The 16,102-nt window shown below is 43.2% G+C and overlaps 1 protein-coding gene and 1 non-coding gene across 9 annotated transcripts in view; one reads left to right on the plus strand and one right to left on the minus strand.

Moving 5' to 3' along the window:
* LOC115151834 (A-kinase anchor protein 13) overlaps positions 1-16,102 on the plus strand; it is a 172,448-nt gene that overhangs the window by 74,253 nt on the left and 82,093 nt on the right. For all 8 annotated transcript variants that reach the window (XR_003867369.1, XM_029696105.1, XM_029696100.1 and 5 more), the window contains exons 3-4: positions 7,485-7,638; positions 11,603-11,926. Coding sequence is in view for 7 of the 8 variants with exons in the window: in XM_029696105.1 (XP_029551965.1) it covers positions 7,485-7,638; positions 11,603-11,926 (478 nt within the window). In the remaining variant the exon portion in view is untranslated. The remainder of the gene's footprint in view (positions 1-7,484; positions 7,639-11,602; positions 11,927-16,102) is intronic.
* LOC115152528 (5.8S ribosomal RNA) lies at positions 663-813 on the minus strand. The gene has a single exon (XR_003867528.1). It is a non-coding gene; the product is annotated as a 5.8S ribosomal RNA (ribosomal RNA).

The raw sequence follows: 16,102 nt of genomic DNA on the forward strand, positions 1-16,102 counted from the left end.
AATCAAACCATCTAGTAGCTGGTTCCCTCCGACGTTTTCCCCAGGATAGCTGGCGCTCGAAGTCTCGCACATTCATCTGGTAAAGCGAATGATTAGAGGTCTTGGGGCCGAAACGATCTCAACCTATTCTCAATCTTTAAATGGATAAGGTGCCCGGGCGTGGAATGCGAGCCACTCGCTGGACGGACGGGGATTCGGCGCTGGGCTCTTAGCTTGCATCTACTGAGAGAATACTAGTTAGTTTATTTTCCTCCGCTTACTAATATGCTTCAATTCAATGGGTTGTCTCGCCTGATCTGAGGTCAAAGTGATGGAGTGTGGCCAGGCGCCCGGGCTCATCTTCTCAATTCAGTTCAGGTCGGCGGTCGGAGATCCGTGGCCCAAACCTAACCCTGAGCGCTTCCCCGAGAACCGCATACGTAGTGCGGGCAGCACAGAGAGACAGAGTCCACCGGAAGCCACCCCCTGACCATGCAGCAAACGTGGGTGCCTCCCGCCCAAGGCGGGAATGGAAAGGAAGGGTGCACGGGGGAGGGGAGAGAGAACCAAGGCCCCCTCCCACCGAGCCGTCCTGGTCTGCACTTAGGGGGATGAAGGCCGCATGGAGGTGGCCTGCGACTCCCCCAGCCACGGAACCCCAGGGGTTCCTACTGATGGCAAATTGACCCTCAGACAGGCATAGCCCCAGGAGGAACCTGGGGCCTCAAGGTGCGTTCAAAGTGTCGATGATCAATGTGTCCTGCAGTTCACATTAGCTCTCGCAGCTAGCTGCATTCTTCATCGACGCACCAGCCGAGTGATCCACTAAGAGTTTTGTTTTTATGCAGAGGCTAGTGGCTAGGCGGGGTTAGGATGGTTGCCTTCCTTTCCCCCGCCTGTCCTTTACTAGAGCGAGAGGCCACAGTTCACAGATTAAAAAGGTTTAAGGTTGAAAAGCGTGCGGGCGCTCCTGCTGAGGTGACAGGAGGGAGACATTAAACCCCTGCCTGCGCCGGGGGCGCAGAGTGGTTGGCTAGGTACCCGGAGCTGTGCAAGGGTCCAGCGTGAGACCCAAGCGCTTGATGTGGGAGACCAAGGCAGGAAGACCCGGTTTACCGGCAATCCCCAATCCCCCTCTGACGCAGCCGATGCACCGGCCATGCCTAATGGGGAAAGGTGGGCGAGAGCCAAAACCACCCTCCCTGGCCCAGAACCCCGCGCCAAGGAAAGGGAGAGGCGGGGGGGCAACCGGAGGCTGGCAAACCGTTAAGGATCCTTCTGCAGGTTCACCTACGGGAACCTTGTTACAAGTTTTACTTCCTCTTGATAGTCAAGTTTGATCGTCTTGTCAGTGCTCCACCAGGACCGTGACTGACCCTGGCAGGGCCGAACCGAGGACCTCACTAAACCATCCTATCGGTAGTAGCGACAGGCGGTGTGTACAAAGGGCAGTGACTTATGATCCACGGTTACTGGGAATTCCTTGTTCCTGGGAAATAATTGCATTCCCCAATCCCTATCACGAGTGGGGTTCAGCGGGTTACCCATGCTTCTCGGTGAAGGGTATACACATGCTGATCTGCTGAGTGTGGCGCGCGTGCAGCCCTGGACATCTAAGGGCATCACAGACCTGTTATTGCTCAATCTCATGTGGCTGAATGCCACTTGTCCATCTAAGAAGTTGGACGCCGACTGCTCAGGGCCAAATAACTAGTTAGCATGCTGAAGTCTAGTTCGTCGAAACCGGATGCAGTTTGATTGCTATCTTAAGTGTAGGTCCAATTGACTAACGTTGCCTCCTCTGCCCTCTATTTAGCTTGAGGGAGAGAGTGAAGAACTTGATCTCTTGTGGGGTTGTTATGACCCACAATTCATTGCAAACTGTAGTCACGTGTCATAATCCGGTGGCCGCAAAGTGTCACATTTAATCATTCTCTCAACCAGCTTCATGAGATGGTCAGCTGGAATGCATTTCAATTAACAGGTGTGCCTTGTTAAAAGTTAATTTGTGGAATTTATTTTGTTAATGCGTTTGAGCTAATCAGTTGTGTTGTGACAAGGTAGGGCTGGTATACAGAAGATAGCCCTAATCGGTAAAAGACCAAGTCAATTTTATGGCAAGAACAGGTCAAATAAGCAAAGATAAATGACTATCCATCATAACTTTAAGACATGAAGGTCAGTCAAACCTGAACATTTCAAGAACTTTAAAAGTTTCTTCAAGTGCAGTTGCAAAAACCATCAACCGCTATAATGAAACTGGCTCTCATGACCGCCACAGGAAAGCAAGACCCAGAGTTCTCTGCTGCAGAGGATAAGTTCATTAGAGTTACCAGCCTCAAATATTGCAGCCCAAATAAATGCTTCAGAGTTCAAGTAACAGACACATTTCAACATCAATTGTTCAGAGGCGACTGCGTGAATCAGGCCTTCATGGTCAAATTGCTGCAAAGAAACCACTACTAAAGGACACCAATAATAAGAAGAGACTTGCTTGGGCCAAGAAACACGAGCAATGGACATTAGACCGGTAGAAATCTGTCCTTTGATCTGATGAGTCCAAATTTTAGATTTTTGGTTCCAACCGCCGTGTCTTTGTGAGATGCAGACTAGGTGAACGGATGATCTTCGCATGTTTCGTTCCCACCGTGAAGCATGGAGGAAGAGGTGTGATGATGTGGGGTTGCTTTTCTGGTGACACTGTCTGTGATTTCTTTACAATTCACGGCACACTTAACTAGCATGGCTACCACAGCATTCTGCAGCGATACGCCATCCCATCTGGTTTGACCAAGAAGAAGAGTGATGCATCAGATGACCTGGCCTCCACAATCACCTGACCTCAACCCAATTGAGATGGTTTGGGATGAGTTGGACCACAGAGTGAAGGAATAGCAGCCAACAAGTGCTCAGCATATGTGGGAGCTCCTTCAAGACTGTTGGAAAAGCATTCCAGGGGAAGCTGGTTGACAGAATGCCAAGAGCGTGCAAAGCTGTCAAGGCAAAGGGTGGCTACTTTGAAGAATCTAAAATATATTTTGATTTGTTTAAAACTTTTGGATGAGTAGGTGTGTCCAAACCTTTGACTGGTACTGTATGACATTGATTTTATTGTTGTAAAATCGTCTCCGTCTCGTAGTGAGGAGCCTATAAAATGTAACTAGCTTCATAAACATATTTTGGGGAATTCTGACAATAATTGGAATAAATTTACCAAACTATAAAACTAGCTATCCAGCTATGAGTAACTGTACTGTAGCTAGCTATCTACGTTGGCTTGCTAGTGTCATAATCCGTGTATGTAGGTGGCAGGGAAGTCAGGCGCAGGAGAAACCAAAGTGGTAAAAAATGTAGTATTTATTAAAAAAAACTAACTCCAAAAACAACGTACTCAATAATCCGGGTAAACAATAACCCGTCGCACACCGATACATAATCAACATGTACATAACATAACAATCACCGACAAGGATATGAGGGGAAACAGAGGGTTAAATACACAACATGTAATTACTGGGATAAGAAACAGGTGTGTAAGGAGACCAGACAAAACCAATGGAAAATGAAAAACTGATCAATGGTGGCTAGAAGACCGGTGACGTTGATCGCCGAACACCACCCGAACAAGGAGGGGCATTGACTTTGGCAGAAGTCTTGACAGCTAGGTACATTAATAGCTTTAGGTTGGTTGTTTTTAAACTGAATTTCAAGATTTCCACCAGAGACATTGCCTCTACAATCATCACCCTCTCTCGCTTGGGCAAGGGACATTTAAGGTACATTCGGATGTGACGATATAAAACGTTATTCAAGGGCTGAGGGTTTAGGGCCGAGGGCTGTCTACTTTGAATTTGGACTGGAGCCCTGGTCACAGATTAGGAGACACTCTCTTTGCAAAAAGAGCAGTGTGTCGTTCCAGTAGTTACATATACCACTACAGTGCCTTGCAAAAGTATTCATGCCCCTTGGATTTCTTCCCGTTTTATTTTGTTACAAAGTGGGATTAAAATAGGTTTAATTGTAAAAAAAAAATGATATATATATATAACAATATACTCTAATGTCAAAGTGGAAGAACAATTATATACACTACCATTCAAAAGTTTGGGCTCACTTAGAAATGTCCTTGTTTTCCATGAAAACATACATGAAATGAGTTGCAAAATGAATAGGAAATATAGTCAAGATGTTGACAAGGTTCTAAATAATAATGATAAATAATGATTTTAATTGAAATAATAATTGTGCTTTTGTCAAAGAATCCTCCATTTGCAGCAATTATAGCCTTGCAGACCTTTGGCATTCTAGTTGTACATTTGTTGAGGTAATCTGAAGAGATTTCACCCCATGCTTCCCGAAGCACCTCCCACAAATTGGATTGGTTTGATGGGCACTTCTTATGTACCATACGGTTAAGCTGCTCCCACAACAGCTCAATAGGGTTGAAATCCGGTGACTGTGCTGGCCGCTCCATTATAGACAGAATACCAGCTTACAGCTTCTTCCCTAAATAGTTATTGCATAGTTTGGAGCTGTGCTTTGGGTCATTGTCCTGTTGTAGGAGGAAATTGGCTCCAATTAAGCGCCGTCCACAGGGTATGGCATGGTGTTGCAAAATGGAGTGATAGCCTTCCTTCTTCAAGATCCCTTTTACCCTGTACAAATCTCCCACTTATCTACCACTAAAGCACCCCCAGACCATCACATTGCCCCACCATGCTTGACAGATGGCGTCAAGCACTCCTACAGCATCTTTTAATTTTTTCCGCTTCTCACGAATGTTCTTCTTTGCGATCCGAACACCTCAAACTTAGATTCATCTGTCCATAACACTTTTTTCCAGTCTTCCTCTGTCCAGTGTCTGTGTTCATTTGCCCATCTTAATCTTTTATTTTTATTGGCCAGTCTGAGATATGGTTTTTTCTTTGCAACTCCGCCTAGGCCAGCATCCCGGAGTCGCCTGTTCACTGTTGACGTTGAGACTGGTGTTTTGCGGGTATTATTTAATGAAGCTGCCAGTTGAGGACTTGCGAGGCGTATATTTCTCAAACTAGACACTAATGTCCATGTCCTCTTGCTCAGTTGTGCACCGGGGCCTCCCACTCCTCTTTCTATTCTGGTTAGAGACAGTTTGTGCTGTACTGTGAAGGGATTGTACGATATCTTCAGTTTCTTGTCAATTTTTCACATGGAATAGCCTCCATTTTTCAGAACAAGAATAGACTGATGAGTTTCAATAGGAAGTTCTTTGTTTCTGGTCATTTTGAGCCTGTAATCAAACCCACAAATGCTGATGCTCCAGATACTCAACTAGTCTAAAGAAGGCCAGTTTAATTGCTTCTTTAATCAGGGCAACAGTTTTCAGTTGTGCTAACATAATTGCGAAAGGGTTTTCTAATGATAAATTAGCCTTTTTAAAATGATAAACTTGGATTAGCTAACACAATGTGCCATTGGAACACAGGAGTGATGGTTGCTGATAATGGGCCTCTGTACGCCTATGTAGATTTTCCATAAAAAAATCTGCCGTTTCCAGCTACAGTAGTCATTTACAACATTAACAATGTCTACACTGTATTTCTGATCAATTTTATGTTCTTTTAATGGACAAAAAAAAAAGTTTTTCTTTCAAAAACCAGTACATTTCTAAGTGACCACAAACTTTTGGATGGTACTGTATATATATTTTAAGATGAATGAAAATGTGATATATGAAATATATTTGTTGCCTAAGTATTCAGCCCCTTTTGTTTAGAAAATACTAAATTAGTTCAGTCGTAAAATGTGGCTTAACAAATCCCATAATAAGTTACATGTACTCACCAATAGTGGTTTACATGATCTTTGAATGACTAACCCTTCCTTTGTCCCCCATACGTGCAACATCTGCAATGTCCCTCAGTCAATTATTGAATTTCAATCACAGATTCAACTACAAATACCAGGGAACTTTTCGAAAGCCTCATAAAGAAGGGCAGTGATTGGTAGATGCGTAACAATAACAAATCAGACATTGAATATTCCTTTATGCATGGTCAAGTTAATAATTATGCTGTGGATTACAGTATGTATTAAACCACCCAGACACATCATAAAGATACAGTCGTCCTTCTGAACTGAGCTGCAGGAAAGGAATGAAACTGCTCCGGGATATTACCATAAGGCCATGAGTGATTCTAAAACAGTTACGTAGTTTAATGGCAGTGATGGGAGAAAACTGAGGATGAATCTTGGATCAACAACATTGTAGACTTCACAATAACGACTTAAATGACAGTGAAATGAAGAATACAAATATTCCAAAACATGCATCTTGTGTGCAACAAGGCACTAAAGCAATACTGCAAAAACACGGAAAGGAATGCACTTTTTGGCCTAAATGAAAAGCCTTATGTTTTGGGCAAATCCAATACATCACTGAGTAACTGCCTTCTTATTTTCAAGCAAGGTGGTGACTGCATCATGGTACGGTATGCTTGACATCGGCAAATATTGGGGATAATATTTTTAGGATTAAGGGGGGGGGGGGGGGGGGGGGGTTGCAACTCAATATTAGAAAGATGTTCTTAATGTTTGGTATACTCAGTGTATACTGGAGTTAATTACCAAGAAGACAGTGCATGTTCCTGAGTGCTTTAAAAAATATGTTGAGACTTGAAAATTACTGTCTAGCTATGATCCCCAAAATCTTGACAGATCTCGAAGAATTATGAAAAGAATAATGAGCTAATATTGCACAATCCAGGTGTGTAAAGCTCTTAGTGACTTACCCAAGAAGACTCGCAGCTGTAAACGCTTCCAGAGGTGTTTCTAACATGTATTGACTCAGGGAGCTGAATACTTATGTAACGCCTATATTTTAGTTATTGAATTGCTATTGATCTTTAAAAAATGTTTTAAAGTATTTAACTTTCACATTAAATAGTATTTTATGTAGATTGTTGACAAAAAATACAATTAAATCCATGTTATTCCCACTTTGTAACACCAATAAAATGTGAAGAGATCCAAGGGGTGTGAATACTTTTGCAAGGCACTGTGCATGGCAAAAGAGTAATCGACTACTGGAAACACTACCTAGATTTGAATTTAGTTCAACTACCACCAAGCTACTGCAAAATGAAATTCAATTACTAGTTGAACTACATGAACTACTCCCCAACACTGGTACATACACATTCTCTTACGCAATACACTGTAATTAAATAAGGCAGGGTAATTATTGTTGTAGCAGGGTTTGTTTTTCTGTATACAGTAGTGTTCCAACCTACATTACGGGTTGATAAAGCTATAACAAAACCCAGCCTCTTCCTACTATAATAGACAGGTGTTGATACCTGCCCACCATGATCTTAATGTTCTCTCTTTCTGTTTGGGTTTCTCCTCTGGTTTATTTGCCATGCTGTTGCAATCTCTGACAATGTAAGCTATTAGTTAAAACTATGTAAATCAAACTTTGTCGATCAAATGTATAACTGTATTTCTATTTGTCTGTCTTTTTCCAGGGTGAGTGTCTTCTGACGGTGCAGCTGGGTGATGGAGAGCGTTTGGAGGATGAGGAGGATGTAGAGTTCTACCTGCTTTTTGCTGGCACCACCCAGAGGCACCTGACCAGCACCTTGAGGATAAGCCATGTCACCCTACAGGCTGTGTGCCCAGGTAAATTCCCCCATGCACCACACACACAGGTCACAACATTCCACTGAACTAGCCAATGGAAAGCTGTTCACCAACAAACATGTCCAAACACCTCAGCCCATTTACACAGCCATGCTGCTCCATACCACCATAGTCTATCGTCTACCAACCAAGCACATCTAGTGAAGGAGAAAGGCCCAAGTGTCGAAGTGTTCCAAATTGAAACAGGACTAATAATTCACACTGAGACACTGCCCTTAAGGCCAGAGAGCAGAGCAGAACACAACCTTTAATTGCTGCTGTTGTTCAGAGACATTCCATGTTGACATAGCGGAAGTCAGAAGAGAAGTAAAGACATATTCAGCTCTGGTCCATACGTATGTGTGTGTGTGTGTGTGTGTGTGTGTGTGTGTGTGTGTGTGTGTGTGTGTGTGTGTGTGTGTATTTACCCTAGGTAGCTGAATAATAAATAAACTTTCTGAACCAACACTTGACTCCCCCCCACCTTATCTCTGACTTTGCTGATAGCTACTTTGAGGAAAAGTGTACTTACTATGACTGTGATATGTGGTTGTCCCTCCTAGCTATCTTAAGATGAATGCACTATAACTGTAAGTCGCTCTGGATAAGAGCATCTGCTAAATGACTAAAATGTAAACTTCAAAATAAATAAGGATATGTCCTTTGACTAATCGACTCCTTTCCCTCTGTGTTAACTGTATTACTCAATCTGAATCTCTATGAGATCCCATTCCCTTGAAGTAAATATACCATGGCCTTATAGCTGTCATACACATCATATCATCAGTTAGCCAGACAGTATGTGTTTGCGGTTCATTCCAGTTAGGTATACTGTAATACCGCAATGTTGTGATGCCATACTTATCCTATAATCAGGGTTGGGTAGGTTACTTTCTAAATGTAACCTGTTACAGTTACTACTTACCTGTCCAAAATTGTAACCAGTAACATATCTTTTGGATTACCCCAAACGCAGTAATGTAATCTGATTACTTTCAGTTACTTTTAGATTACTTTCCCTTAAGAGGCATTACAAGAAAACAAATATGAATATTATCAATTGAACGACACCTATTGCAGGATAAATTAATGTTAGAGTTTACATAGCGGCTCCTTGGCACGGCCACTGTAATCACTCCACTGTGGGAACACTTGCAGGGGTGTCAAACATACAAGGGGGTTCCAATCCAGCCCGCGGATGGTTTGATTTTTTTTGTTGGTGGGGGGTTAGAAACTCTATGTACTGTAGTCCTTTCCTGCAGTCAAATGACCAAATCGCCCTCTAGTGGTCTCATGGGTGGAATGTTATTAACTCTGAAAATCCGGTGTTTCTATGTCTTCTGTGATGTATATAAATTGCAATATTGGGATGCACACTCCAAATTGAATACATTTCAACTCTATATCTGACCTGGTACAGGTGAGGGGTCTTCTTTTTTTAAGCCCATAACCATGTGAGCTGTATACTTTTGTTTCAAAGTAGATTTGTTTAAGACTACCAAGAAACACTCTGTGTGACCTGATTTAGCCCGCTGCAGTAAAAGGTTAAAATGACTAAAACCAAATTGAAACTGTGTAGAAATCATTCATAATGGACCTAAATTCATACAGTTTCTTGACTGTCTCCAGCTCACTAATAATCACCCAAATGAAAACAAGACAGTCAGGGAGCATAGAAAATCCCCAAAACGATGAATAGAGGAAACATTTTGACAGAAAGGAAATATAACCAATTTTAAGTGCGGCCCTTTGGACCTCGTTGAAGATCGAATGCGGGCCCAGAGACAACATTTGTTTGACACCCCTGACTTAAAGGCTTTTGGCCGGTGCATTAAGACCTCCAAATGGACGTGGTGAAGAGCTTCAGAATGCTCTGTCAGCCCCCTCAGATACACTTCTGTCTCCCTTACAGAGCTCTGCCGTTGCCGGAGTTCCTGGCTCTTGCTATAGTGAAACTGGTTGCTAGGTCTGATGCTGGACAGTCGTACTGGTGATGTGTGTGTGGCAGATCCGTTTGGATTAACCAAGTCTTTTATGATTACACACACGTTATGTTGTTCTATCCTCGTGGGGACCTACAATTAATTTCCATTCAATTCTATTTTCCCTGACCCTAAACCACAGGAGGTTGGTGGCACCTTAATTGGGGAGGACAGGCACCTGGTAATGGCTAGAGTGGAATAGGTGGAAAGGTATCAACAACAAACACATGGTTACCATTTGTTCCTTTTTAGCCATTATTATGAGCCGACCTCACCTCAGCAGCCTCCGCTGCCCTAAACCTAACCCTAATTGTAACACTAAACCTAACCCTAATTGTAACACTAAACCTAACCCTAATTGTAACACTAAACCTAACCCTAATTTTAACACTAAACCTAACCCTAATTGTAACACTAAACCTAACCCCTAAGCTTAAAATAGCCTTTGTCCTCATGTGGATGTGGGAAATGTCCTCACGAGGGAGATTATTTTCCTTGTTTTACTATCCTTGTTTTACTATACACACACACAGCATATGTTTTACTATCCTTGTGGGGACCTAAAATTGATTTCCATTCAAAACCTATTTTCCCTTATCCTAACCCTAAACTTAATTCCTAAGCCTAAAATAGCCTTTGTCCCCACAAGGGATAATTGTCCTTGTTTTACTATCTTTGTGTGGACTATGGAGGATTTCCGATGCCCAAGAGGAGAGTAATACACACACACCCTGCTCTTCATAGGCACAGAGAGACATTGTACATGGATTTCCAGCTAATGATTTGTGCTTTATGGTTCCACTGAAATGGGACGAGCCTCTTGGCAGCTGCCACAAGGAAAGGAGCATTTGTAAATGACTGCTTCTCTTCTAGATGTATGCCATCTTGCTTTTTTCACAGTCATGGAAATACATTGTTATAATGTGAGAACATTGCTCAATAATTATATCTATCCCAGTCTGGTTGTTGGCAATAAACCATGTTTTCATCAAAGGGCTGTTTATGTCTAGGCAGCCTTACCAGAAGAAGACTTGGTGATAAAACAAAAATATATTTTGGTGTTTTGGTCTTTCACCTGGCTTCAGTTATCACCCTGAGCAGTATGCAGGGTCCATGTAAAAACATGGCTGAAGTGGCATATTGATGCTGGTATGATGGCTGCCCCAGCTTTGATTTATCAGTGTTTGTGTTGTGTGTGTGTATGGACGTCAGCAGAGCAATGAATAGGAGTATTTGGGCCTCCTGTCCCATCACTCCTGTTTCATAATATGACGTCTCCTTAACTAAGTTCTCACATGTCCTTTGGCTGTGGAGTCCATGCATTCTTAGAGGAAGGGAGGGACATGGTAAAGAACAGTTCAGTATATTACATCATTAGGCCATGTTTTAAACACTGTTGTTGCTAATAGGTTTTGATGGTAATTTCCCCTCTTTGTGACACCTATAATGAACATTCCTCTGATTGTGAGAATAGCATATTTACCTTTTGGTTCACAGGTCTCTTCAATGTTACATCTCTACCTGTGGTCTGTTTTAAAATGGTCTGTTTAATGGTCCACTGGGATGGAGGCTAGATTCATGTTTGTCTGCTTTGAAACCTGTTGACCCCATGCAGCCAAGTTATTTGGGCAAGCAACGTGGCAGTTACCCTGTCACTCCTACCCATATTAGCTGACGAGAAACTTAAATGCTAAAGGCTTCCTTTTCATTTATCTGTGGTTTTTAAAACTATTCACTGACAAATAGTATTTAATGTTTGGACTTTGTGCATCTTAGCAACCAGAGAAGCCACAGAACACAAGCCAGCATTGCATCAGGACAGTGGAGCTTGAACATGGTTTTCTCTGTTCTTCTCTCAGGAGTCTGAGCTGTAGGGCTACTACATACTGTAAACTCACACTGTAAACTCACACTGTAAAGTATTTTTGGCATGTCTGAAGCACGTGTGCAAGTTATATTAACCCTCCATCCTCCCTCCCCAGCCCATGACTGCTGTGAGTCGGTGCAGGTCACGCTGTGCTCTGCGCGGTCTGATGGCTCGGTGGACCCTGTGGCCGAGGAGCGCTTCCAATTCGTCCAGGACCTGGCCTTCGACATGGCCCAGTTCCTGGTGAGCGCTGCAGGGCGGGCCGACGGTCTGGAGGGGGCGCTGCTGCTGGATGAGTGCCAGATCCCCCTGCAGGAGTGTGAGCGACTGGACGAGAGCCTCTCCCTGGCACTCAGACATCTGGCCCTGCCCCAGGGGTGGAGCATCCTGGGCGCCAACGTAGGCACACCACCAGGTACCGACCTGGACAACAGCATTGGTGAGTAGGGATGGGGTCTCTGCTTTGTGTGTCTCTGTGCGTCTACTTCTGTATGTTTCTCACAGTTTAGTGTTGCAGCACGGTCTGTCTGTACATTATCATGCTTTATACCCTTATAATGTGCCTGTAGATTTCCTACAGTATGTGTTGCTGTGTTCTGTTCACACCTCAGTGAGGTAATTAAGTAGACTGAGGGAACATTTGTTGTTTCCTCCGCTGTGTGAGTAGTGGAGCGTACCCACCAGGTGGTTCACTAATGATACTCCAGCTCCGCCTGGGCATTAATGTTCGCACCAGCCACCTATGGCTTTAGGAGAAAGATCCACTCCAGCTAACGGCCAATCAGAGGTCACTTTATTCATTTTGTGTTTTTTTGGAGGGGCTCTGACATGTGTAACTACTTTCAGTCAAACTGCAGTGATTCTGTTAATTGGCACACAGAGGGTCCTGACAGAGGAGCGAGTCTGACTAGAGAGGTCTACCCTAGAAAGGACAGGAAGGGCTTTAGCTGAGAGAGCAGTGTCCCCTGGGATAGCACCAGTTCTGCACTCCTGAAGTTCATGGCTCGGCTTTCCGACTGCATTTTCACCCACTTTATTTCCTCTGTGTTTCTGTTTTCTGCTCCTATTGGGTCATCATCATAAATCAGGAATGCAATGTCAGATATGCTAAAAACAAACATTCCCACCCAATTAAGAAGTAGGCAGTAACACACAGTGTTTATATGGCCTATTAACCAGAGCCTGGGACATATTCTGGAGCACAAAAGGGGAAATTTGGGATAAATGTCGGCTCTGGTCAGAGCTGACTGGTACTTGTTTCATTTGGAGCCAGTAAGCCTGTTCTTGTCAGTATAGTGTTAGTGTGCTTTCACCTCTCTCTCTGCTCCTCTCTCCTCTCTCCTCTCTCTCTTCTCACTCTGCATTCCCTTCTCCTGTCTTCTCTCCCTACTCCTCTCTCCTCTCCCCTCTTCTCTCTCTGCTCCTCTCTCCTCTCCCTCTGCTCCCCTCTCTCTGCTTTCCTCTTTCTCTGCTCCCCTCTCTCTTTGCTCCTCTCTCCTCTCTCTCCTCTCTCTCCTCTCTCTCTGCTCCCCTCTCTCTCTGCTCCTCTCTCTCTCTGCTCCTCTCTCTCTGCACCAGGAATAAGAGACTGTGGTAAAGGAGGAAAAACCTGGTATTTTAGGATAAAATAGGTGTGCAGGAAAAGTCATGAAAAAACTTGAGGCAGATCAGACAGACAGGCAGCCCTTTCAGCCACTTGAATGTATGGCCCTATTGCAATATACTGTAATAGTATAGGACCCATAGGTCATCATGAAAACTATAGGCTCCTGCTGGGTAATTTGGAACACCAAACTGGAGAAGACAGATTGAACAAGACATTTCTGTTTTCTAACATTTGTCAGTGCTTAGCAATTATAATCCATCATACACATATCTATAGTTAAGAATGTAAACTACAAGCTGATTTGATATTTACAGCAATACTACAGAAAGCCATTTGAAGGACTTTTCAGTCCTTTGTGCTTCTCGTCCCCTTAGACTTTTGTTGACATTGGCACATATGGGCTGTGTCCCAATTGACGAGGATGCTGCCTCCCAATCCCAAGGTGCCTTAAAGTGCTGCCTTCTAAGGTGCCTTCATTCGGGTTGTGACTACAGGGAGTACAGCTATGACCGGAAGTGACTTTTGTAGCAGGTTAGGAGAGCATTTTATCTCTCTGAACCTTTTTCTAACCTGCCACTTTAATTATCATAACCTGCTGCGTAAATTCTCCTAACCTGCTATAAAAAAAGTCCTTCTGGTCGTAGTTGTACTCCCTCTAATCAGAACTCTTCATTCGCCTATTTTGAAGGTAGCATCCCATGTATCCTTTGCCGGGGAGGCTAACCCATAACACCTTGTTTTTTTTTAGCTGACATTAAGTTGAAGTAGCCTTCTAATCTAGTTAGATTGCATCATATCACCTTTCAATATTAGTTATCAACTAATAAAACACCATGTTATCTTGAACATCCGTGTCATTTAATAATATACATGGACGTGATGGTTTGATAGTATGAATTAATCACAATGCAAGCCTACTCATTAGAAAAAACAATAGAAGCTCTAAGGCAATATTAGCTTCACACTGAAACACCACTATTATGGTTATTAATAATTCCTAAACACTCAGTAACACTCAGCTTATTTAGCCATCTCAAAATAATCGTAGCCTCTATCATGCATGCAAGCTTACCTGTCATGTCCACAACGATGGCGCAGCACACCAAGCAATATGCGAGAGGAGGACCCTATAACGTAGGATAATTATTCTGGTCGGTGTCAACTTAATTAATTAACAGATACTGAGGAGATCAACTCTGTTACTTGTTTACTTGTTATTCATGTCAGATATTTCAATTTTGGGATAGTTGTTCACTGAATTGCTAGCTCACGCTGCTACAGTGGCTACAATGTAAACAAACGTCTCGCGCTCAGTGGAATGTGAATGCGTTATCACGTGATGCTGCCTTTGAACTTGTCCCAAATGGCAGTTACCTACTGGAATGTGCTACCTACTAAGATAGTGTAATATTCATATGTGAATCCTACTGTGCGGTGATTGGTTAAGACCACCCAGACGGTTAGGTCATGGCCAGTTGATCGTGGTTGGAGATAGGCGAACATGTAGTTGTAGCTAGTTAATAAAGAGTTATGTTAAGAAACATCCTGTAGTTCTACGTTTTATTATTTTGTACAAAGCGTACAAAACAAGACATGGTGTCAGAGTAAATGGTCTTAAAAGATGGATTTTTCTGGAGTTCCTTCACCTCGAATGGACTGGGAGTCTACAAACTTACCCGATGCATGGCGTAAGTACAAACAGCATGTGGAGCTAATGTTCACGGGTCCTCTGAAGGCAAGAGGAGAAGAGGAAAAGTGTAGCTACCTGCTCCTCTGGATCAGTGAAAAAGGGAGAGATATTTACAACACATGGACACTTACCGAGGCTGAATCAAAGGTACTGAAAACATACTACGATCGTTTTGAAGCATATGTTGTGCCGAAGACTAATACAATTTTCGCTAGGTACAAATTCCATGAGAAAGTACAGGGAGCTAGCGAGTCTTTTGAACCGTTTGTGACTGAGCTGCGTCTGCTTGTGAAAGACTGTGATTATGCAAACAAGGATGAGATGGTCAGGGACCGTATTGTATTTGGAATACACTCACCGCGAGTGAGAGAGAAACTTTTGAATGTTGGGTCTGAGCTAATGCTAGACAAAGCTATCGACATAGCCAGATCTCACGAGCTAGCACAGGCTCAGATGAAAACCATTTCGCGCCACAGCACGAGCGCATCACGTGAACAAGCAGTGCACACAGTCAGGCAGACATCAAAGCACACCTCCGGTGCCCAGAGAGCGCATTTTAGAACGGAGAGAGACATAACTCCAAAACAGAGCGACACAGACTCAAAACGCCCCAAAACAAACATGTGGATATTGTGGATACAAAGTGCATGGCGAACAAGGATATTGCGCAGCTAAAGGCAAACAGTGTACTAAATGTGGTAAATGGAATCACTTTGCAAAAGTGTGCAGAGCTTACCGTGGAAAAACAGTACACACAGTGAGTGAAGATGAAATGTCAATCAAAGAGTCAAATGATGATGAACTGTTTATTGATTCATTGACACAGAAAAGTCACATATCAGAGACAGAGCAAGCCTTTGCTGACATTGAAATAGGAACACAAGGCACAAAGCTAAAGTTCAAACTAGACACTGGTGCACAAGTAAACATTATTCTTCTGAATAAGTACCGCAGCTTGACATTGAGTGCGAGCTACAACCCACCATGTGCAGACTGACTGGTTATGGTGGTGAACAACTCCCAGTAAAAGGCACATGCACTTTCAAATGCAAATACAAGGAAAGTGACATGATGTTGGACTTTTACGTTGTTGACACTAGAGCACCTGCAGTGCTAGGTCTTAAAGCATGTTTAGACATGGACCTCATCAAGCTAGTTTTATCAGTAACAGCACCAGTAGAGACAGAAAATGTACTGGAGGAGTTTGCTGATGTCTTTACAGGAATAGGATTATTCCCAGGAGAATGTACCATTCACCTTGACCCAGACGCAACCCCTGTGGTCTACCCACCGAGAAAGATTCCCCTTGCTCTCCGTGC

The sequence above is a fragment of the Salmo trutta genome, chromosome 17 (genome assembly GCF_901001165.1).
Source record: "Salmo trutta chromosome 17, fSalTru1.1, whole genome shotgun sequence".
NCBI lineage: Eukaryota > Metazoa > Chordata > Actinopteri > Salmoniformes > Salmonidae > Salmo > Salmo trutta.